We start from the raw sequence: 22,896 nt of genomic DNA, 5'->3' as shown, positions 1-22,896 counted from the left end.
CATACTAATACGCATACAGCCCCATTAGGATGGCTCCCAAGAAGCACTAAAGTCAGCCAGCGACGTCTAGCTTCACCACCAGCTCCATACTAAATCCATAAGTCTCCATACTATGGGATGAGGGTCATCCAGTCGCCAATGGTAAGTTAGATCTGCCTCGGCTCCACCCCATGTCAAGATGCTACTGACCCGGCTTACATTGGATTCGATGATGCAGTTCGCTCTCCTCCGATTTTTCTACTCTAAGTCGCCGCCTGCTCCTTAATGACTATTGTCCCAGTAATTTGATACATCGACTGTACCTTGCCTTGCCTCCGCCACGTTCTCCCGGTGTTCTTTCGCTCAACAACTCCAGTTAGGTATGTCCGGAGATAATGGCCCATGGTTGACACTACCACGGAGCGATCAGAGCTTAGCGTGGAAAGGAAACCTTGCTTTGTGTCCGTTAGTATGATGAAGGAACGAATGCTAATTTAGTTCATTCTTAATAGACATATATTCAAAGCTTTCCTTTCTGTCTGCGTTTCGACCCCCAAGAATTACTGATTGCAAAGCCCTCTCGGAAACTCGTCGACTATTGTTCCCTTCGCCATTGAAAGAACCAATTGAATCTGTCAGCCGAAAGTGCCGAATCAGTTGAATCAGTCAGTTTTCTCGAATTAATCACCATTCCGAATTATCTGCGAACATACCGACTACAGCATTTATAAAGACTGCCGTTTCATGCAGCTACAAGGTCTTTTAACTCGCTCACTCACCTCCCTCCTCGCCGTTCTCCTCGAGAAGGAGTTCATTCGTCAGATCAAATGGCGTTGAACATGTCACACAACCCGGAAAAGCAAACCGAAAATGCCATTTACGGTAAACATGGATCTGACGAAGAAAGCCAGACTCGTCGTACTAGCGTTATAGGCGACGTGGTGGTTGATAGGGCTACTATCGGGAAGCAGCTGGAGTTGGAGGCGGAGAGTGCTATCAAATATCGGACATGCAGCTGGCAGAAGGTGAGTGGTTGATTTCGTGGATCGATTTGCTAGTACTTGTACTGATTGGATAGACCGCGGCATTGCTCTTCTCCGAGTACATTTGTCTGGCTATCATGTCTTTTCCGTGGGCGTATTCCGTCTTGGGTCTGGTTCCAGGTTTGATTTTGACGGTTTTCGTCGCTCTCGTTGTGTTGTACACGTCACTCACAATTTGGTATGTTGCACCAAATGTCACTACAGACTCACATACTCACTCTTCTTATAGGCGATTCTGTCTGCGTCACCCTGAAATCCGCGATGTCTGCGACATTGGTCAGTATCTGTTCTGGGATTCCAAGATTGCCTGGTGGGCCACTGCTGTGATGTTTTTGTTGAACAATACTTTCATTCAGGTAAGCTAATTTTCTGCGATATTCATCTCCAATATTACGAAACTAATAACTGCAGGGTCTTCATTGTTTGGTCGGCGCCGAGTACCTAAACACCATGACCGGACATGCGACTTGTACCATCGTTTTCTCTTGCGTCGTCCCGATCATCTCGTTCTTCTTTTCACTGCCTAGAACATTCAGTGGGCTTTCCCACATGGCTACAGTATCTGCATTTTTCACATTCATTTCAGTCCTGTTGGCGACCATCTTTGCCGGTATTGAGCCTCATCCCGCAGACTACACCGAGGAACTGGGTAAACCAATAGTGACGGCCTTCCCCGTCTCTGGTACTACTTTCGTCAGTGGTATGAGCGCTTTCCTCAATATCAGCTACACCTTCATCGGCCAGATCATATTGCCAAGTTTCATTGCGGAAATGAAGGAGCCAGAGGATTTTTGGAAGTCCGTCACTGCTGTGACCATTGCCGAGGTCATCGTTTTCAGCATCGTCGGAGCTGTCATTTACGCTTACACTGGAAACCAATACATGACAGCCCCCGCCTTTGGCTCTTTGGGAGATGATTTGTACAAGAAGGTCGCTTTCTCATTCATGATTCCGACTCTCATCTTCCTGGGTGTTCTATATGCCTCTGTTTCTGCTCGCTTCGTGTTCTTGCAATTCTTCGATGGAACACGCCACAAGACGCAGCATACCGTGGTTGGATGGGCGTCATGGGCTGGTATTCTCGCTGTTCTCTGGATTCTTGCCTTCATAATCGCCGAAATCGTCCCCTTCTTCTCGGACCTTGAATCGATCATGAGTTCGCTCTTTGACTCATTCTTTGGCTTCATTTTCTGGGGTGTGGCCTATCTTCGCATGCGGGCAGAAGACCATGGCTCGAGCTTCTACAAAGAGCGTGGCATTCGCGGCTGGATTGGAGTTATTGTGAATGTCTTTTTGATTGCTATCGGCTTCTATTTCTTAGGCGCAGGCACCTACGTAAGTCATCTCGTTCAATCGACGTATCACACGATCTAACACATCTTTTAGGCATCTATCGAAAGTGTCGTTCTGAGTTATAATGAAGGCGGATTCGGCGGACCATTCTCGTGCGCCAACAATGGTCTTTAGATACGACGACCGTCTTCTGGAAAGATGGATGCAACTTGCTTTAGGAATTTGCTATTGTTTCGACGATTGATTCTCTACCACAGTTTGCAGTTTGAATAAGGATCTCTAAATAAACCGCGTTTCTCTTCTCTTCTCATATCCTTATTTGAATTCTTGTAATTACTTACCTTGCAAGACTCCTATCTTTGATACATCTGATTTGGTCTTGATTGCAGGTCGTAAGGATATTTGCAGAGCCGCTTATGAAGCCGAGTTAGGGTTTCTTTCGGCGCATGTCGGTAAACGCATCCCCGGCTTATCTTCACGTGACTTTTCCGTTATCGTAGCAGTTGCCCGCTTCTCCGCATCGGCATTCAAGCTTTATCTCGCGGTGTACCTTTTTCTTTCCCTCTTTTCCCCTTCTTTGACTTTTCTTTTCTTCTACACAGTTTACAAGATCAATTGAAAAATATAAAAAATGTCTGGAATTACGAGATCCGTGTACCGGGGCGCAAAATCTCTTCAGAATGCGCGACAATTGTCTACCGTCGTCGCTGGTCGTATCCCCAAATCGGTATCATCTACTACCGCTATCACCGGTCTCCGAAAATCAGTTCCGGCACAGCAACACATCGTCAGGCCAACAATAGCCACAGTACCGACATACACAGGGAAGTCTCTGAGATATGCGTCTTCCAGCAGCAGCACATCCCTAAATCGCACGCAATTGTATGATTTGCATCTCAAATATGGAGCAAAGATGGTCCCGTTTGCCGGCTTCGATATGCCGTTGCAATATTCCGATCTTTCGCATACAGAGAGTCACCATTGGACAAGAGAAAAGGCCAGTTTGTTCGATGTCAGCCATATGTTCGTCCTCCTTTCTTCTTCTTCTTCTGCCTTGGGTTCGGATTAACTGATCAATTGTGTACAGGGTCCAGCACCGTCTGACAGGTCCCGGGGCTCTCCCGCTTCTCATGAAAGTCACGCCATCATCTCTCGACAAACTCGCTAACAACACATCTACCCTATCCTGTCTCCTCGAAGACGGTACCGGCGGCATCATCGATGACACTGTCATTACCAGACAAGGGCCCGAGGCTTTCTACTTCGTCACAAACGCCGGTCGACGAGAAGAAGATCTAGCTTTCCTCACAGCTGAAATTGACGCTTACCGCAGCGAGCACGGCGCCGACAGCATCAAATGGGAGATTCTAAGTGACCGTGCCCTCATCGCTCTCCAAGGACCATTGGCACCCTCCCTCTTACAATCATACATTTACACCGGTGAAGGCGAAGACCCCGCCTCGACAGACCTCAACACACTATACTTTGGTCAATCACGAGAACTTTACCTCCAACTCCCCGACGGAAGCAAAACAGCCCATCGACTCCTCATCTCCCGAACTGGGTATACAGGCGAAGATGGCTTTGAGATATCCATCCCGACCGCCAACGGCGCAACCGATCTCCCGCACCAGGTGACCGAACTCCTGATCTCGCAACCCGACAAATGTCGTCTCGCAGGTCTCGCGGCCCGTGACTCCCTCCGTCTCGAGGCCGGTATGTGTCTCTACGGCCACGATATCTCGACCGCCCAGACCCCTCCCATGGCCGCATTGGGCTGGGTCGTCGGCAAAGAGCGACGAGACGAGTCATCCCCAGCATCCAAGTTCAACGGGTCATCCATCATCCTTGCTCAACTCGCGAAACCGTCCAAGACCATCTCCCAGCGCCGGATTGGTCTTACTATTGAAAAGGGTGCGCCGGCTCGCGAGGGTGCTATCATTATTGATCCGAGCAGCGTGACCGAAGAGAACAAGACGCCTACTCAGATTGGTGTTATCACGTCTGGGTTGCCTAGTCCTTCGCTCGGAGGCACCAATATTGCTATGGGATATATCAAGAACGGACTGCACAAGAAGGGTACTGAGGTCGCGGTCTTGGTGAGGAATAAGTTACGTAAGGCCACAGTAACGCCGATGCCGTGGATTGAGAGTAAATTCCATCGTCCTTCTTGACCCATGTCAGTTAAAGAAATTTTGATTCTGTGTTTGAGCGTTTTCCCTTACTTTCGTCACTTTGGTGGACTTCTGTGCGACAGAGATACTGTTTCGATATCATGCTCGAGATTCTGAATACCATAACATTCAATAGATATGCAAAAGAAGTGCATGAACTGTTTGTAGTATAATGTAAGCTACCTAGGTACGTACGGATAGTAGTCATACATACAAACAATATTAGAAACTGGCTGGCCGTCGAGCGCAGATAGTGGATCGAATAAGATACATGAATTAATTGCTTCCTGCCTAATATCGATGCTGAACAGGCTAACTTGCAATATGCTTCTCGATGCAGAGACCTGGAAAGTAGTATGACCTGCCCCCCTTCAGTCGTAAATGAAACATCCGCTCATCAACCAAAACCATGCACCATGAAGCATCACTAGGAAAAAAGAAATAAGAGATGGGTATCAACTCAAACAGTAACAGCGAATTTCGGCCCTGCACATCACAAGACTGGATAGAATGAAAACATAGAGAATCTTCGAGAATCAACGAAGCACTTGCAAAACCATGTCGTTAGCAACCCATTTTTCATTGACTCCATAGCCTGCATTTGTTTATTCGTATCTGATTGCCTCCCCGGAGAGCGATCCTAAGAAAGACCCAAAAAGACACAATCAACGAAACTGTCATTAGACCTCTGAGACCTCGGCAACAGAGTTGCGGCGAGAGTTTACGCGAGAATTGGCTCGGGAATTGGCTCGAGAATTAGCACGTGAACCGTAGTAGCTGTTCTGGCGGCTGCCAAGAGCTTGACGGAGACGAAGCTCTTGCTGAGAGCGAGCAAAGGAGTTTGCACGAGAGCCAGTTGGTAAACGAGTCAAGCGATTGCCAGTGGGATCGGTGGTAGCACGTGCATCGGAGAGCTGCTGAGCAAAAGGAGATCGCTTGCGGAGGGCAGGCCCCTTCCAGTAGATCACGTAGACGGCCAACACGAGGAGGAAGGAGATGCAGACTGGAACCTTTGTTAGCAATGTGCTCTGATCAAAGTCAAAGTGGCGAGGAAAAACTTACACAGTATTGTCGACGCATACTGGATGTGATAACGTCCTCCAATGTTGTTGAAGAATGGAGTTGCCGGAATGGTGAGGACACCAGCAAGAAAATCGCGAGACCAGCCGTTTCCGCCTGTAGCAGATGCAGAGTATGGGCCATAAGCACAGATCATGTAGTCAATGGTTGCCATGTAGATAGCGTAATTGGCGATGCCGACAATCGCTACAAAGATCATGCTGGCAATCCAGGGAAGAGGTGGACCCATAGTAGTCCAAGCGAAACCGATCAACCCGATGGGTAAGCAGGGAGCAGTGTAAAGCAACCACCACAGTCGTGATTCGTACTGAGCAACTTCATCGTCAGGCTTGGCACGACGCTCGCGGACGTTACGCTTGATAGCGGGGAAGAACGAGAACCAAGCAAGGAGATAACCGACAAGGATGGCGATGAATGTCAACCCCTGTTGAGAAGGACTGAAGCCCCACTGCTGATAGATTGGAGAGAATGACTGAATGAACATGAAAATGAGGGCATCGCTGAAACCGCTGAGCAAAGAAAGAGTCAAGACGATAGGTTCGGTCAAGAACATGTGGAAGGGACGCATCCAAGTCTTGATGATCTCCTTGGCTGAGAAGCGCTCTTTCCATGGAGTAAGTTCGTTCTCTCCATAGATGTTGGGGTTCTCGCCGCTCTTGCGCATCTTCTGGGCAATCTTGTCGATCATGAGAGTAGAGCGAGTTTCGGGCACTAGAAAAAGATGCAAGAGTTGGACAAAGCCACCGAAAATGAGCTGGATCCAGATGCACCAGCGCCAGTGTAGATACTCCTGGCAGAAACCGCCGATAATAGGACCCAAGACGGAACCACCAACGGAAGAGAAGACAACGTAGGCAACGGCATATTGCTGATTATCGGACTCCCACATATCGGCAATCATACCGAGAGTAACGGAGCCACCAGCAGAAGACAGACCGCCGAGGGCACGACCGACCATAATTGTTGCAAAGTTCTTACCGAGAGCGACGGGGAGTTGCCAAATATTGACAAGGAACAGACTAGCCTGGAGAATGGGCTTGCGTCCAAGTTCCTCGCTCCATGGGGCCCAGAGCTCACAGCCAAAAGCGTAGAGAACGAGAAAGATCATAGCACCGCAGCGAGCAGCTTGTTCAGAGATGTGAAACTCCTCAGAAATACCACCGAGCGCGTTGGAGTACAGGCTGGTGTTGAAGTTCATGGAAACCTGGACCAAGAAAATGACAGTAAGGATGGTCCACTTCTTCCAGCTTGGAAATCCGTAGCCGAGCTGGTCATAGACATCTTCTTCAAGGAGCAGAACCTTTCCATCACTACGAACACTAGGAGTAGGCTCGAGTTCGTGAGTCTGGTTGTCGGCGGTCCAGTGGGTGTGACGAGAGGGCTTCTCAGCGTCAAGAGCACCAGTGCCAGTCACATCTGCCTGAGTGCTGGAGGAGGTCTCAGAGTCGTGGACCTTTTCGTTAGTCTCGACAGGAACAGGCTTTGGGGCCTGGTCGACTTCATTGCCAGGTGCCATTTTGACAGGATGTCGTCAAGCAGACAGCGTGTAGTAGATAATGGACTTCAGATGACGATTAATCAGCAAATGTGATAGATGAGATGAGTACAGTGACGACGACCAGTCGAAAGAACGATTGGGTACAAAGAATGAAGGCTTGACGATGGCCAAACTAACGGAAATTGAGCGTGTGATGGGAGGACAAAGAAGACAAAGAGGAGAGAAAGAAGACAGGAGAAGAGGTGGGAGATCTCGAGGGGCAGCCGTGACGGTGCTGAGTAGGAGCCGTGTAGGAGCCGTGTGGCAGGCGCGTTGTAAGGAAAGTGCACGTGAGTCAACAAAAAAGGAAGGAGCCAATGGCTCACCAATCTGCATAGCAAACGAGCACAAACACCCCAAAATGGAAGGAAGGCACTCAGGGCGCAATTACCACAGTTGGTGTGGTAGGTGCGATAGGCACGACAGGCAATCACGTGGATTCAACAGGGCGCAAAACACATTAGATAGAAAAAGTCTCTTACCTCGAGAGCAAAAGCTGAGTATTTGGTGACTGTCGAAAAATGGACAGGTGATCGACAGTAGGATGACAGTTGTGCCTCAGGCAACAGGCCCGCTGTTTATAGTGAAGCTTACTCTCACAGCAACAAAAGCTGGAGTGAGGTTGAATAGAAGTAGAGAAAGAAGAAAAGTGAAAGATCACCGTTCTACTTGCTGTCTAGAGAGTAAAGCTAAGAGAGGAACAGGAATAACAAAACCAGTGTCGAGGAGGGGTGGACCATCGTTCATATACGTTTTCCAGTCCGCATCCGACCAAGGCTGCGTCCGGAGAGGACATAACGAGCAAGATACAGAGATCCACGAAAAAGAAAAGAAAAAAATGGGGCTATTGGCTAGCACATGGGAAGGAACTGGGGCCCCAAGAAGAGGTAAGAGCGAAAGAGTGAAAAAGAAAAGAAAAGAAGGGATTGTTTCTGGTTTGGGGCTTTCCATATCGTATCGATACGATACCGTATACCCACATTTCACTTCAGCCAAGTCATGGTTACGGTAATTCCGGTAAAGTATTTCCGCTGGTATAAACAAGGGATAAACACATACGGACGGACGGACTGACTAATATCTGAGCGTGTGGCATAATCGTTATTTGCCTCCACAAGCGGAAATACCTTCTTCCTTCCCACCTATCCCTGCTTACAACAATTGACAAATAGTTATGTTGGAAGAGGCAAATTGAAACTACCTGGAAAAAGTCGGTAAGGTTGGTAATGTTCGTATGTACCGTACTTTGGATACCGGCCGGTCAGGGCACTGTGACGAGCGCAGACCTAGTTGGCTTAAGTGGCGCAGAGTGGAGCCCCGAATCGTGCCTTGACAATGTTCATTCGATGGCCCGAAGCGGACTAGTCGCTATCATCACTCAAGAGACGCTTGTTACATCCAGCTTCTGTCGTCATTGTGTAGTCGACTGGGAAGAAGCACTGACTTACTCCACTGATCATTGGGCCTACATAGTACAAATACAAATACTCCGTAAAACGCTTAGTCATCCTTAATGCTTCTCGACTGTGGTGAGCAAACTTTGGTGGGAAGTTGGGACAGAGCAATAGACTCCTGCGTCGATCAGGACATTAAGGCCGCACGCAAGCATTCTTCTTCTACATGTGCTATTCTTAAGGTAACCTTTTTTTACACTGGGTTTTTTTCAGAACAAATGCTCTAGATCTACCCGTCTTGGGGGACTTGTTGATCGTGTGACTGGACGGAATGTCCGAACGCGGATGGAGCCGTGGCTTGCTGTTGCAGTGTTGCACAATTACCTTCCCAACTGAGGAAATTCTCCTTATCGATACGAGTCGGGAAATAATAGGAACGCAACTCGAAAAAAAAAAAAAAAAAAAAAAAAAAGTCAAAATGTAGCATAGATCCATGGAATGTTCAGGAGTGACTCCTTCTGGGCCCAAGTGAAAAGGAAAAATGGAGGCTTCGGCATAGGGACCAGGTCTCGGCAGGCCGAGTTCGTTTTTTTGTCAGGCTAGCCGAAGTGCTACCCGGAAGTACTTTTTTCCTGAACCCCGATGACGGCATCCCAGGTACGCACTTCCATGTTTTTGGATCCGGGTCACGCTCCGGTCCACTATAAACTTCTTTATCTGTCTATATTATAGATTGCTATAACCCGATCAAAAATGTACGAAAAATCGAATTCATCTAGGGTAGAGTTTGGTTTGAGACCAAGTGCTGAACTGTATCTTGGTTCATCAGAGCCCTTAAATTGTTTTTGCCGGAACCAAGGTACGTAACAGTGACTAAGCAAACCATTACAGAAACTAGTAAGTTTGGTAAGGAGGTAGTAACATAATAAAAGAAGTGGCGGCTCCAAAGCTTGTTTTTTCTGCCCTGGTTACGACGTCATAACCACATCGTCAACCACCTTCACGAGTCATTCATGCAAACACTGCAAACCAACAAACCCAAGGAAACGAGTCTGGAGATCCCACGGGGTAAGAGACACGTTGCTCGAGAAGAAAAACATTCCGGCCCATGGGGTAGAATAGAGTGTCGTTGCATCCGCGGCTCCGGCATAGCTTGCATCAGCTAGCTGCTTTGCTTTTACTCTTTTGCGCGAACAATTTCCGTGTCTGGTAAGGACAAAGTTTCGCGATCATGCGGAGAATTCGAGTTTTGGCTTCACCACCAACAGTGAAGCACCCAGAATCAAATCCGTCAGGCAGGGTGACAAGGTTTGGGCAGAAATCTTGTGAGATGGAGATATTCAATATTCTGTGCAACCAAGGATATACCTAGGACTTCCTTTTTGAAAAATGCCTCAAGTCTTGAGAGTTTCATAGTTCGTCGGACAATGTAACCTGTCGAAATACCTATTTACCAATAAGCCGGAACGGTCGTTTGTCGTACGACACTCGCACAATGTAGGTAGTACCAAAATTCTGCTAGATTGCTACAATGATGAACTGTCACTCCGGGCATGTACGGGCTGAGAGCTAGGAGAGTTTTCCCTGCTCTGAGGATTGGCTGGGTCTACGAACTGTCGGTAGTCGCTCGGGCTTTAGAGTACTCCGCAGTATTTTGCTGAAAGACTATGAACTACGAGTCCTTAACGACGGCGCTTAAGAACAGACAGTGTAGTATTATACGTTGTTCGTTTAGTTAGTCTCGAAGTATGCACTGATGTGGATAGATCCACCGGCATATGGAGTAGCAATCCTTTGACATGTCAATCACAATCAAAAACTGAGGACACAATCATCAAGTCCCGCTTCCTTCTAGAAGATTTCCTGAACTGAGTGTACATCATGCGTTCTTCAAATCGTCTACTATGTAATTAATGTATGTACGCCTTGACGTAGTTGCTATTTCTTCGTTGAGAACCATGACATGAGCTTAGTAACGGTATGAATACAAGGTCCGGCGGGAATGGCGTCGAAGGCGTTTTTTGTCTTGATTTTGTGGATGATCGACCTTAGCGTGGTACGCTAGTCGGTTTATGTGTTACGTACAAGTATTGTATGTATGTAATTACTATTACGTACATGCGTATGCAAGTAAGATAAAACGGACACACCGAGAATCGATGTAGTTTAGAACTGTCTATCATTTTATCGAGTTGAATTACTCTGGGGAAGAGGAATGGCATTGCGTGATTTTCAGTCTTTTCTCAGAGCAAAAACAAAGACCATATATTTAGCTGCAATTCCAACGTTCAGCCCCAGTGTCGATCTGCCAAGCCTATTTACCAGCCTTGGAGGGTATACCGTGCTAGACCGACTTTGGCGCGAATGACATGAGAAAATTTTGTGAAGAGAAGAGCTAGCTATTGCATGTTGTACGAACTCGCTCGCCTATTGAAACACTAACAGCCATGGCATGTCACCTTTTCAACTGTGGCGAGTTATGTATGACGGTTCACCGTTGGGGTCACCAAGTGTCACTCGAGAGACTTTCCAGAAAGAGCCGTCACTGGATTTTGGTATTGGTGTATTGAAAGATACGGATATTAAATACATTTTTACATGTAATCAGGCATGAAAAGATGCGACATATCTCTGTGAAAGTCAAAAAGAGGCATTGCGGTGTGTACAGAGCACAGCATCTTGATATCCCTCACCTCAGCAAGGGGCCCCTTTATTTCTTAAAAACGGTTAAACTTCTGCTAAGAATGGACAGCTACTCAGACCACCTGTGTTGTCTATTTTTTGCATGATTTCAGTGTATCATGAAGATATGTATGAAGTACGGAGGAAATGGTGAATGGCAGCCACGCGGTCAGATCTCTTACTTGGCTTATTTATATCGACCCGATAAAGGGAGATATGCAAAGTAAGGGGTCAAAGGCTGACAGCTAAGCCTGTTCTAGATCTATCCCTCCACTCTCTGTTGGGTTCAATGGAATGAGAAGGGATTGACCGTGACCACGCTATGGAAGTATGGACGCTCAGAAAATCGTGGTTGTGGAGCGATGGAATGGAATCCACGATATGATCGTCGTGGATGCATTTGTTTCTAAACTTTATTGATGTTTCCAAGGTTGTTTGACTTCAGTGGTTGTCGGTCTAACTGAGTTACTATCAAATGTGTTGTTGGCCCTGTGCCTTTACTCGAACACATACATCGTCTATACCGCTTGATCGTATCAAGGGATAAGTCCCCTTTACCAATATATACCTCAAGCCATGGAAGCAGACACGGCCAAACCCGAGTCCAGACTGGCGTGGCTTGGGTTAGTGCAGATCATTGGGACGCAAGGGATATGTGGTTGTCAACTTTAAACCAAGATATCTCATCAATGTCTACTATGCCATACAAAGTATTTTGCGAGTTTGCCTTGATCGATGTGAGTGTTGTTTCAGATGGAATGCTGACGAGGACCGAGAAGGTAACATTAGGCGATAGGGCTACCTGACATATCGACATGTAGTATGTATGCATCCTGCAATGGTGCCAGATTTGATGTAGACTGATATCGATGTTGATTACCAGAAATTTTCATTAAAGATTAGGAGCTCGGTGAAAAGGCTCTGCATTTTTAACCAATATTGGCTCACCGGATCGTATATATCAGGCAAGGAATGCTTCGTCATCGCATAATAATAAAGCAGCTACATGTACCGGTGAGCTTCATTGATTTCGTTGAGTTGGCTTCGAACAAAGAACCTCTTTTGTGTACCTAGCCAATTCTTTCAGTATCTCCTTATATGGGTGTCGAGCATCATCTGATACTACATCGGTATGTATTCTTATGCCGTAAAGAAGCTCTCAGTAGGATATCAATATCCTTGTCAGAAGGTCCTCAAAGTGTTATCTGAATGGCAGACTACATAAATAAAATTGTTTGGTGATAATGTCAAATATTATTTAAAATATGACTTTTTAGTAGACTTCCAATGTGGATTAACAAAAAATACTAGCTATTATGAACATTGAATGTGATTCCTCCCTCATGTGTAAACAACCATCACGCTTCACATGTGCACCAAGAAGTAAATCAGATCTCTCCACCAGCCCATAAGAGATCACTGCGCCTCTTCCACATGTCCCTTCTGAACGTATTCGTAACGAGCAGCTTCCCTCACTTGCTGGATATATCGCTGACGTGCTTCATCTTGTCCACGAAACATAAGCATCTTCCGGTTGTATTCCTTCCTAGTGTACTCTACACGAGTATTGTAATCACACTGCATCGGCCACGGGGAGCCACTAGTATGCCATATAGGCTTGCTCATATCATCTATCCCCGGATAACGAAGAACATGCATTTTATCTTCGGCGCCGAACCCGACGTTGGGAAGAACGTGGGGCTCATATTCGTTCATGATGGCATTGCAACGTTCACCGTAGTAGTAGTCGAATCCATAACGACCTCCATCAGCATGAATACATTCCCAAAGTTGCATGTATTGAGCCAACAAAGTGACGACGTCCTGGTGTGTATCTTCGGGCTCATTATCATATAGCCATTTGAAACCAGGGAAATCATCGGGCCCTTCGGCTCCCATCAGAAAATCCTCATCGTGTTCGCGCTTGTCTACTGTGACATTGCCGTCATCGTCATCATTCGGATCAGGCTCCGGGTATTTGAGTGAAGGATGTGATGGATTTTTCAGAAAATCACACATATCCATTTCATGAGGCGTAAAGTAGGTCTCAAACCAATTATTAACGAGCCAAATCCTTGAACCATAATCCGAGGGCCATACTTCACAGTCTGGACAACCATCCCAACACCCCAATGGCGTCCCATTTCTATCATAGGGCATTTGGCAAGGGTCGGGGTGTCTAGGATTCTTCATAAAATGATAAAAACGTGGGAGGATGGGAATCGACGGCATGCAAGCCTTTCGGTTCTTCTCTAGATTCTTCTCGGTAAGACGCGTCTTTATAAAATCCAGCGGATCTTCATGAGGTTGATAGCGAGTATCGGCTGTTGATGGAGTATTTGGTCGTGGTGACGGGGCCTGTTTCAGTGCTGCATTGAGAAACTCAGTGCCTGCCTCATACTCAGGGGGTATCGGGTTCTCTGATTCTGATACACAGTTGAAATTGCCGAAGTTGACAATGGGATGTTGGCCGCCACTAGAGAGAACTTTGTCAAGAATTGTCACCGTGAAAGTATAAACTGACGAAGTGTCACTCATCCAATCTGGCCATTTGTCTTCTAGGGCTTGATCTTCTTGTTCTTCAGCACCTAAAGCTGGTTCTACTTCCCCTGAGGTAGATTCATCTGCTTGAGGTAGCTCACAAATATTCTGTTCCTCTGTCTCAGATGTTGGTTCTGCAGGTTGTTCCATTTCAGGCAGGGCGTCGATGTTCTGTCCTTGTGCCTCGGTGGGCGATTCTGCAGATTTAACTGCCTGACTTCCAACCTTGAAGATCTTCTCGTGCAAAAGCATGCTTAGAATCGGGCTGTTATTGACCAAAAAGACCTTTCCCGCCGTGGTAGGCTTCAAGAGTCTCAACTGTAGCCCTAAAGTGTATGGCATCTGACAGGGAAAGACCTGGTTCTTGTGCCGTGTACCTTTTGAGCTGATTAGACTGCGTCGGGATTGGAATCTCGGATTAACCAGCCACTTACCAGGAGAAAGACGCATCTTGAAATAATCCAGCATGGACGGCATTGGCGTCCGATGCGGTTCGAGCCCACGGGATGAAACGACCACCATTGATGCTGCGATTCTGGATTCTCAGCAGGATATTGAAATCAGTAGCTTGGAATATATTGATAGAAAAGAAAGTTTTTGCTTGAGTTTGTGCGTCTGCTATGATCGAGATGGCTGAGTTAGTATCAGTCTCCAAGATAACCCCAGTCCAAAGACAACAGGTTCGGATGTATACTTACAGGTAATCTCGACTTTTCGAGGCTAATAGATGTTTGAATGTGATGATGGAATCTGAAAAGTAATTCATATGGGAGTGGCAGACCTCATTGATGAGAGGGAAGAGTTCCTTTTCTGGACGTATCACTCGCTGGGGAAGACTGACAATGTCTGCTTGTTTCATTGATCTTTTTACTGGAATGACCGACAGGTTATTGACGAGGAAATAATACAATAAAGAGCCATTGTTTGTGTGAAATGGCCAAGGGTTATCCTGACACTTTTGTGAGTAGATTGGGGTTAATCAGTCTCCCTGATAATAAGAATTATTATGACTTCTTTTGATGCCCTTTTCAGGGAGAATCCCTTAGCTCGATACAATTATGACCTGTGTCTGCTCACAGCCGGTCACTTAATTCTTATCTTTGTGGTAAGCGGATGGTACTGTATCTAGGTAGTTTATAAAGCAATGATTACCACAACTCTCTCACTGCATAGAAAAATTATTTCATTATTGCTACATTGCAATAACAACGAGGGATCAGGATAGACAAAGTCTTAAAACTTGAGAAGCTCCCAAGTCTTTGTCTGTTTATTGAGGCATGTGAAGAGCACACAATGTACTTGTGCTATTCCTTGCAACTGCTTTGATATTTGGAATGGAGCTAAGGTATGAAACTTCCTAAAAGAGACTCTTGACGTATGCTCTTTTCAGTAAAGCACACTTGGAAAGAACAAGAAACACTGTATAGTCCATAAAGACCAAGAGTGACTTGACCATATCAGAAACCCGAGTATAGAAGGGAAACTAGCATATCGAGAGGCATTCCCAAACAGGAAATTAGGGCTAAGTAGAGCTCCACAATCACGCCATCGCTGTTCCTGCGCCTTACCATTTTGGGATTCTCCGATGCGGCCTCTTTTTTCCTTGATCTATGGAACAACATCTACAACTTCCTTTTCGTGATACCCTTTTATACTATCTCAATTGTCTTGTGAAGATTCGGATTACTCTGCAATATAAATTCCTTTCGAACTACGGAAACCAGACCGCAATTCCATCCATCAGATCAAAAATGGCAACGTATGTTCCTGCCCCTCGTCTACTTCCCCGCATCGCATGCTGGAGATACAGACAATCGCGATACTTTCTCTAGCAGCGACATGAGCTCCAATTCAAATCACTCAGTTCATCAGATTATTGACTTAACTTAAACAGAAACATCACATACCACGCGGCAGCCCTCACCCGCTCCGAGCGCTCCTCTCTCCGCAACCAACAAGGCCTCACAATCTGGCTTACCGGCCTCTCAGCCTCCGGCAAATCCACCATCGCCGTCGAACTAGAGCACCAACTCCTCAGCACCCGTGGCGTACACGCCTACCGCCTCGATGGCGACAACGTTCGTTTCGGACTCAACAAGGATCTAGGATTCAGCGAGAAGGATCGCAATGAGAACATTCGCCGTATCGCCGAAGTCGCAAAACTGTTTGCTGACAGTACCTCTATCGCTATTACCTCATTCATTTCTCCATACCGTGTGGACAGAGATACGGCTCSTCAATTGCATGAGGTGCCTACTCCTGGTGAAGAGACTGGATTACCGTTCGTCGAGGTCTATGTCGATGTCCCCGTTGAGGTTGCTGAGCAAAGAGACCCCAAGGGTCTGTATAAGAAGGCCAGGGAGGGTGTAATTAAAGAGTTCACTGGTATCAGTGCTCCTTATGAGGCTCCTCTCAAGCCCGAGGTGCACATCAAGAATCACGAAGTCACTGTTCAGGAGGCTGTCGCTCAGATTATTGCTTACCTCGACTCGAAGGGATACCTGCCAGCAAAGACTGCCAACTAGATATCATGATTGTGCTTTTCTGTTTCCCTGTTCATATACAAAATCTCTTCATGCTTCTGTAATTACCTTTCATGTCCATATTTATCTAGAATGATAAAAAGTTTAGACCTTCAGGTTCTCTGTACAGACGTAGTCACCTAACTAGACACGCATACTACTGACCCTCTATCAAAATGCATTGCTCTGATTCCAAAAGACATATACAGACTTCAATATGTAGCAATCATTCAAACTCAAACTCATAGTACACATACGCCGTATAATCGGCTCCGCCTCCTTCACCTGCTACCTGCATCTCATTCGGGTCGTCCTTCTTGACCCGGCCTTTCTTGTCGCGACCGAACGCGTTTCCGGCGAGATAGTTGTATTTATTGTCCAGGTTCTTCTTTGCTCTTTCGGCGCCTTTCGACGTTGTCTGTATGTTATTAGATAGTTGCCTCTCTTACGAGGAATGGCATGGAAGACTCACCCTGACAATAGAAGAAACAAAATCCAGAGGCAATCCATATCGGAGCACAGTCTCAACAAAGACGCGCAATACCAGGACATGAATCCAGACCATGACAGCCTCACTCCAGCTTGTCCGACCAAGTCGGATCGTCTCGCCCCAAAGTTTGCGCTCGTCACCGCCCACTCGCTCAACCTCCTTGGCTTCTTCTTCCCGGCCACTTTCAGTGTATTTGAAGTCGCGAGGTATCCACTTGTTCTCCCTAGCCTTATGGGTGAATTCTGCGCCGTGTTTCTTGAACGTCGTAACGGCATACAGGCTGAATTCGTCGTCTTCGGCGACGAGGTTCGCAGACCGTGGCACCACCATCGGAGATATCGTTTCATATAGCTTCAAGAAGTCTTTGATTTGTTGGGATGGGACGGCGATGAGATGTGTTTCTAAATATTCCGAGTCGTGAACCAGTTTTTGCGGGTCGACAATTGATGCTAGGGATCTCGATGCTAGATTTCCGCTAATAGAAACAAGTCAGCGAGTGAACAGAAATTCTCGCGGTACATACTTACGTTTGTTTGCGTTGTAATGTTGCCAGGGTGTTCTTGACTTGATTATACTGAGAATATTTGCTTCGGATGTCGCTATCAATGCTGGCAGCTTCCTATTGCTCGTTAGTTCCAGTCTAACAATTACACACCAGTGAACCGATCATAGCAAGTCTACCTTTTTCAAAAGATCAATCAATTCGCCAATCGATCTATCGGCTCGGTACTTGACCTTGTTCCATTGAAATGTACGGAGGTACTGGTCGACGGGTTCTGTTATTCAATCAGCAAAACCCAAAGGATGACTTTCCACATCACACTAGAGAGAAAGTAACGTACTATCATTGACCGTCTTCATCCTCTGAATCTGCTCCTCATCATTCCCCAAGACACCCTTGAGCGCTTCTCCGACCTTGCCCACGACGGCCTGGCAGACACCCTCTAACTTGGCCAGCTCCTCCGCTTGCTGCACCAAAGCATCTAATGTGCCGATCTTGAATTCAGGAATGGGGAACGAAGAGACCGATCCATCGACACCGATCGTTGAGGAGATAGCTTCGAGGGCGTCGTCATGGTGGTGCGAGGGAACGATCGTGGTGGGGAGGGAAAGTAACTGGTACAGAGTGTTTTTCGACATGTTTGCGGTCGCCTATAGGTGTTACTGAACCAGATTTCTGGTGTAGTTCGAGCCTGCTGCCGCGCTCGTTCTTAAGCGGGCACGAAGTGCGGAAATATCGGAAGGTGTGAGAGCTGTTGAGGTTGAGCTTGGGAAGCTTAAGATGGGGGAGTCGGGACTTAGTTAGTTCCAAGGTTGCTATTGGATCTCCGTCCGGCGTCATCACACAGACTCCACCCTACAACCACTCTGGTGCCTGGCGACAATATCAACTTTACTGGTTCAACATATAAGAAATATTACAGGCTTAATGTCTATGCAGATTACCAGTCGTAACAAATACAACATGCTACGAAAAACCGAAACCACTCCAAAAACCATCCTCGAACGCCGCGCAAAGTCTATGTAACATTTTTCCGAGTCGCTTTGTAGAGGTTCGATAGGCCCTAAATGATGTTAAGAACGCGCAACCCTATTGAAGACTCAAGATGACTTACACCTGCGTATTTCGGTTCGATAAACAACCCCTTCGCCTCCACAAGAACGATCGGCTCCTCATCACCTTCCGGCAAGGTTTCAATACGCCCCTCAACCCATGCCTTACGACCTTCGTGTTTGACTGTCGCGGCTCTCAAGACAATGTAATTATCGGCAGTTACAGGTTTCCGGTAATCAATGCTAAGGTTTGCAGTGACCCCGATACCGTTTGGTAACACAGGGAAGCAGCAACGTCCCAATCCCTCGTCCAAGATGGTCGCCAACAGTCCTCCGTGAACGATACCCGGGTGCCCGCACACCTCTTGACCCAAATATGTGATAGCAATCATTTCCTTTCCGTTCTCCTCCAGAAAAACTAGTGGCGGAACGGCCATCCGTTTCGGCCCAAGCAGAGTACCCGTAATCAAGTGTCGCCCACGAAGCTTCTCCGGGATTTTCATGTGCGGTCGCGATTCAGTAAACGCCGGGTCATTGCGATATTTCTGAGCTAATGGGTGTGTCATGATATGGGTTTCGATTTCTTGGGATATTTCATCCGTTGGCCGAAAGATGGTGAGGGATTCCTCGTCGGAAGGAATGCCGCCAGTGACGATTTCCATGACTGTTCTATTAAGCGGGATAGCCGATCCAACGAAATATGAAAATACGGCGAGGGAGGTGAATCCGATGACACGACGTATTCTGGACCGCGGTTTCGGGACCGTTGATCCTATTCGTAGTAATTGTCAGAAACGCTGTACGGGGTGATGACCTTGAAATATATGGTAAAAAATGGAAGGCCTACCGGTAGAAGATCTTGTAGATAGTAATCGTCTCTGGCTATTACGCACCAGGATATTCCAGCTGGACGAGGGGAGCGGCACTTTTGTAGGCACGGCGCCAGCGATGGCCCGCCCAGTAGATCTGGTGGACAACATGTGGAAACAGACCACAGAGGCCCCCCAGTGGATAATTCAGATCCTCAATAACGGCCGTATGAGCTGTGCAGACCGACAATTCTCAGAGATGAAAATGTTGAGGCGGGATGTTTATCTGAGAGCTCAAAAAGAGACCGAGAGCGGACCAGCGGAGTTCCGCACCGTTCGGGGCTAGCCTGGACCCTTTCCCCATACAAAAGACGTTGATACTCCGAGCTGGTTGCCGAGAGCCCGATACTGGGCTCTATTTTTGTGTATCAGAATGTTCGACTGTTGTACTGGAAAGTGAAATCACCCAGTACCTGATCGGCATTGGAAAGCATAGCTGGTGAATAATTTTCTTATTGTTTAGCAATGTTTTCTCTTCGAAATCTTGGTAGCTATCGGCCGGATTCCGTCCATCGCGGAACCAGCTTCAGAACATACCTCGGCAACTTTAACTAGAATCCCAACATAAAATCTTGACTGATCAATAATCATAATTGCTGAGTATTCGCTATCTTTCTATCTAGCAGACTAGATCTATTCTATACGTGCTGGCATAATGCGACGGGCAATTTTTTCCAAGTCCAAATACTGGTGCCTAACACGACACCCGAGTGCCGAAAGTCTCTCAACCATTGTCTTGAGACTCCTGAAATCCAGATTGTTCTAAACTTGTTGAAAATCGATCATGACGCTTAAGCTTTAGTAAGACTGATGACCTTCTCTGCTGCTGCCTCGAAGCTATCAAAGGCATGCAATGGAAGTCCACTTTCGGCAATCTACAAACACACATTTGTCAGTAACGCAATGCCATGAAGAAACGAGAGACACTCTAACCAATTTCTGCCCTTTTTCTTCGTTGGTACCTCTTAATCGTACAACGACGGGTACCTTCATGTCGAGTTCTTTGAAAGCATCCATAATGCCCTCCGCAATCATGTCACATCTGGTCAATCCGCCGAAGATGTTGACAAAGATCGTCTTTATGCGAGCATCCTCACACAATATGCTAAAACACTCTTTCACAGTGGCCGCCGTGGCTTTACCGCCAGTGTCGAGGAAGTTGGCTGGTTTGCCGCCTTTCAGGATCAGAGCATCCACGGTGTTCATGGCAAGGCCGGCTCCATTGACTGCGAATGATAGTTAGTTATGTTCAAGAACACACGCATAGAAATTACTTACCCAGTGTACCAATACTTCCTTCACCGTCGAGTCTGACAAGGTTCAACCAGCATGTTAGTCAACTTTCACTCTCTGACCACATCATAGAACGTACTTCACATAGACTATACCACTTTTCTCAGCTCTGACTTCTTCAGTAACCTCAGCAGCAACATCACGGAGCTGATGTAGCTTTTCATGTCGTCCAGAGCTCTTGTAGGCAGCATCATCAAATCCGAATCTTGTCTCGTGCACCACTATCTTCTTGCCTGCCGAAAATGAAGCTCTTGTCTCTAACGCAAATGCTTCGTTATCCTTAAATATCTTATAAAGCTCTTGCAAGTACTTGCGCACTGCCTCTTGGTACTCTGCCTCAAAGCCCAGGAATGAGACAATCTCAGATTGAATTGCCTTGTTTGTATTCGTGGCAAACTCGGGATTTTCGTAATTGAACGGTATTCTTAATGATGATTCTGGAGATTTACTACCAGACGAGACAGTAACGCAGGGCGAAAGATATGTTCGATCAACAGTAATTGATAGGTGAAAGTCTTCTGAGGAAGCCTCTTTCGCTTGCGATTGGATTTGTGCTACTTCAAGCATATCGAACGCTTGATGTTGTTTGATGTGAAGGAAACGGCACTGAACAGGTTGAACTCTGTCTCTAGTCTGTCTCACTGTGTGAAACCCTCTGCGTTGACCGGCTGATGTCGGTGTCGTCTACACCTTATGTCAGTACTATTTCAAAACAGAGGCCTGTAGTTGCCTACTTACGCTAGTGTTTGAAACACGTCCGGTGTTCCCCAAGAGGCTCTTCATTCCAGGTCCAAATTTCTCTGGGTGGCTCACAAGAGTGACCCCAGCCTTTTGGAGTGCGTCATATTTAGCTCTGGCATCAGGCTCGCCGGGTGCAACCCATGCTCCAGCATGTCCCATTACTCGGCCTTTAGGAGCCTCCAATCCTCCAACTAAGGCCATTATCGGTCTTGGAATAATCATCAGATGCAAATATCAATCAATCTTCAGGAAATGCAAAACTCACTTCGGTTTCTTCGTCCTCCTGTGGTAATCTTTAATCCATTCTGCAGCATCTATTTCAGCAGTGCCACCAATCTCTCCAATGAGGACAATGCCATCCGTGTCCCCGTCATTCTCAAAGACCTTCAACGCATCGACAAAGTTTGTTCCCGCCAAAACATCACCTCCCATACTAATGCACAGACTCTGCCCCAAACCAGCTCGGGTCAATGACGCTACAGCCTCGTAACTCAACGTGCCAGATTTGGCAATAACTCCGATTCTACCGGGCGTGAAACATGGCAAAGGCTGAAATCCTATACGACACTTGCCAACGGCAGATATTATACCAGGACAATTAGCTCCTACTAATCTCGTCTTGGACTGTGTCTGAAGTATGGAATGGATCTAGAAAAGCGTTAACAACGGCCGCAATATCTATAAAGCACAGTCCACATACTCGTAGCATATCATGAACAGGAACATGTTCCGCAACGGCAACGACCAGAGGAATCTCGGCTTCTATCGCCTCTTCAATTGCTTGCGCCGTCTGATTTCCTGGCACATAGATAGCAGATGCATCCGGACTTGACTTCTCTTTGGCCTTTTATATCCTATTAGTACATATGACTATGCAACTACAATGGAGTTAGTGTAACTTACTACTCGCACCGAGGGGAAGATAGGCAAGCCCAGATGCTCACCCTCCACCCCGGGCTTGACACCTCCAACGATTTTGGTGCCCCATTCTAATGACTCTTTGACATTTGCAGTTGCCTTGGAGGGTAAGGTTAGTACTGAAAAGCGCAGTATCTCACAAGGCTGTTCCTACCTGGCGACCTGAAAAAAAAGTTAATGTTGAGCTCAGCTGAGGACAGTAAATAATTCAGTACATACCAGTAAATCCTTGATATAAGACCTTTGTGTGCGCACCAATCTTCAAGTTTGGTAGCGTGTCAGCATAGCCAAGCGCTCTTGAAGATGTCGAAAAGCTAGCAGTGCGAGCACTTGACAGCCGGACCGCAACGTGTGGAAATAACTTAGCCCGCATCGTCATCCCCTTTCCTCCGACTCTTTTTAGAAGATAGCTTATTTGCTAGACTCTAAAAGTGTGATTGGTAGAATGGAATGCTGGCTCTAGTCATTAATTGTACGCTGTAGCACACAAAGGATCCCGAAATCGGAGGAGAAGCAGTTGAGTAACAGGCCCCAATTAAGCCTCTTATAGCATGAATAAATAGTCTCTTTCGGACACAGTAGGCTATATGGCGTGTAGATTATGGCACAAGCACAACAGCCAAACCGTGGGACAGCTCACAGAGGAGAGTTCAAGAATGCGGAGAAAGAGTCTGGAGTACCTGTCCGGAACTCGCTTTGTTGAAGCCGATTTGATCGTCTCGGCTCGGCTATTTGGCAGGGGCCTTATTAGCCTAGTATATCCCCGTAATGCCTAAGCCTACCACC

General features: G+C 46.8%; 6 protein-coding genes across 6 annotated transcripts; 3 read left to right on the top strand and 3 right to left on the bottom strand.

Annotated features, from left to right (window-relative positions):
- Nucleotides 1–806: 806 nt before the first annotated feature.
- Nucleotides 807–2,489, top strand: BHQ10_001648 (uncharacterized protein; the record flags this gene model as incomplete). The annotated part of the gene is made up of 5 exons (XM_040873707.1): nucleotides 807–1,004; nucleotides 1,058–1,200; nucleotides 1,252–1,378; nucleotides 1,434–2,357; nucleotides 2,409–2,489. The coding sequence occupies 5 exons, from the start codon at nucleotides 807–809 to the stop codon at nucleotides 2,487–2,489; spliced, it is 1,473 nt and encodes a 490-aa protein (XP_040730153.1).
- Nucleotides 2,490–2,946: 457 nt separating this feature from the next.
- Nucleotides 2,947–4,489, top strand: BHQ10_001647 (uncharacterized protein; the record flags this gene model as incomplete). Its single annotated transcript, XM_040873706.1, has 2 exons — nucleotides 2,947–3,338; nucleotides 3,403–4,489. The coding sequence occupies 2 exons, from the start codon at nucleotides 2,947–2,949 to the stop codon at nucleotides 4,487–4,489; spliced, it is 1,479 nt and encodes a 492-aa protein (XP_040730152.1).
- Nucleotides 4,490–5,169: 680 nt separating this feature from the next.
- BHQ10_001646 (uncharacterized protein) lies at nucleotides 5,170–7,085 on the bottom strand (the record flags this gene model as incomplete). Its single annotated transcript, XM_040873705.1, has 2 exons — nucleotides 5,170–5,492; nucleotides 5,552–7,085. The coding sequence occupies 2 exons, from the start codon at nucleotides 7,083–7,085 to the stop codon at nucleotides 5,170–5,172; spliced, it is 1,857 nt and encodes a 618-aa protein (XP_040730151.1).
- Nucleotides 7,086–12,598: 5,513 nt separating this feature from the next.
- BHQ10_001645 (uncharacterized protein) lies at nucleotides 12,599–14,245 on the bottom strand (the record flags this gene model as incomplete). Its single annotated transcript, XM_040873704.1, has 2 exons — nucleotides 12,599–14,100; nucleotides 14,158–14,245. The coding sequence occupies 2 exons, from the start codon at nucleotides 14,243–14,245 to the stop codon at nucleotides 12,599–12,601; spliced, it is 1,590 nt and encodes a 529-aa protein (XP_040730150.1).
- Nucleotides 14,246–15,474: 1,229 nt separating this feature from the next.
- BHQ10_001644 (uncharacterized protein) lies at nucleotides 15,475–16,248 on the top strand (the record flags this gene model as incomplete). Its single annotated transcript, XM_040873703.1, has 2 exons — nucleotides 15,475–15,482; nucleotides 15,618–16,248. The coding sequence occupies 2 exons, from the start codon at nucleotides 15,475–15,477 to the stop codon at nucleotides 16,246–16,248; spliced, it is 639 nt and encodes a 212-aa protein (XP_040730149.1).
- Nucleotides 16,249–16,471: 223 nt separating this feature from the next.
- Nucleotides 16,472–22,483, bottom strand: BHQ10_001643 (uncharacterized protein; the record flags this gene model as incomplete). The annotated part of the gene is made up of 16 exons (XM_040873702.1): nucleotides 16,472–16,663; nucleotides 16,718–17,210; nucleotides 17,263–17,354; nucleotides 17,417–17,511; nucleotides 17,578–17,887; nucleotides 18,352–19,061; nucleotides 19,183–19,332; nucleotides 20,121–20,384; nucleotides 20,437–20,468; nucleotides 20,531–21,135; nucleotides 21,190–21,400; nucleotides 21,458–21,840; nucleotides 21,893–22,036; nucleotides 22,096–22,209; nucleotides 22,265–22,272; nucleotides 22,330–22,483. The coding sequence occupies 16 exons, from the start codon at nucleotides 22,481–22,483 to the stop codon at nucleotides 16,472–16,474; spliced, it is 3,957 nt and encodes a 1,318-aa protein (XP_040730148.1).
- Nucleotides 22,484–22,896: the final 413 nt, after the last annotated feature.

The sequence above is a fragment of the Talaromyces amestolkiae genome (assembly GCF_001896365.1).
Source record: "Talaromyces amestolkiae strain CIB chromosome Unknown scaffold2.1, whole genome shotgun sequence".
Classification (NCBI taxonomy): domain Eukaryota; kingdom Fungi; phylum Ascomycota; class Eurotiomycetes; order Eurotiales; family Trichocomaceae; genus Talaromyces; species Talaromyces amestolkiae.
This window is presented reverse-complemented; position numbering and strand designations above follow the sequence as displayed.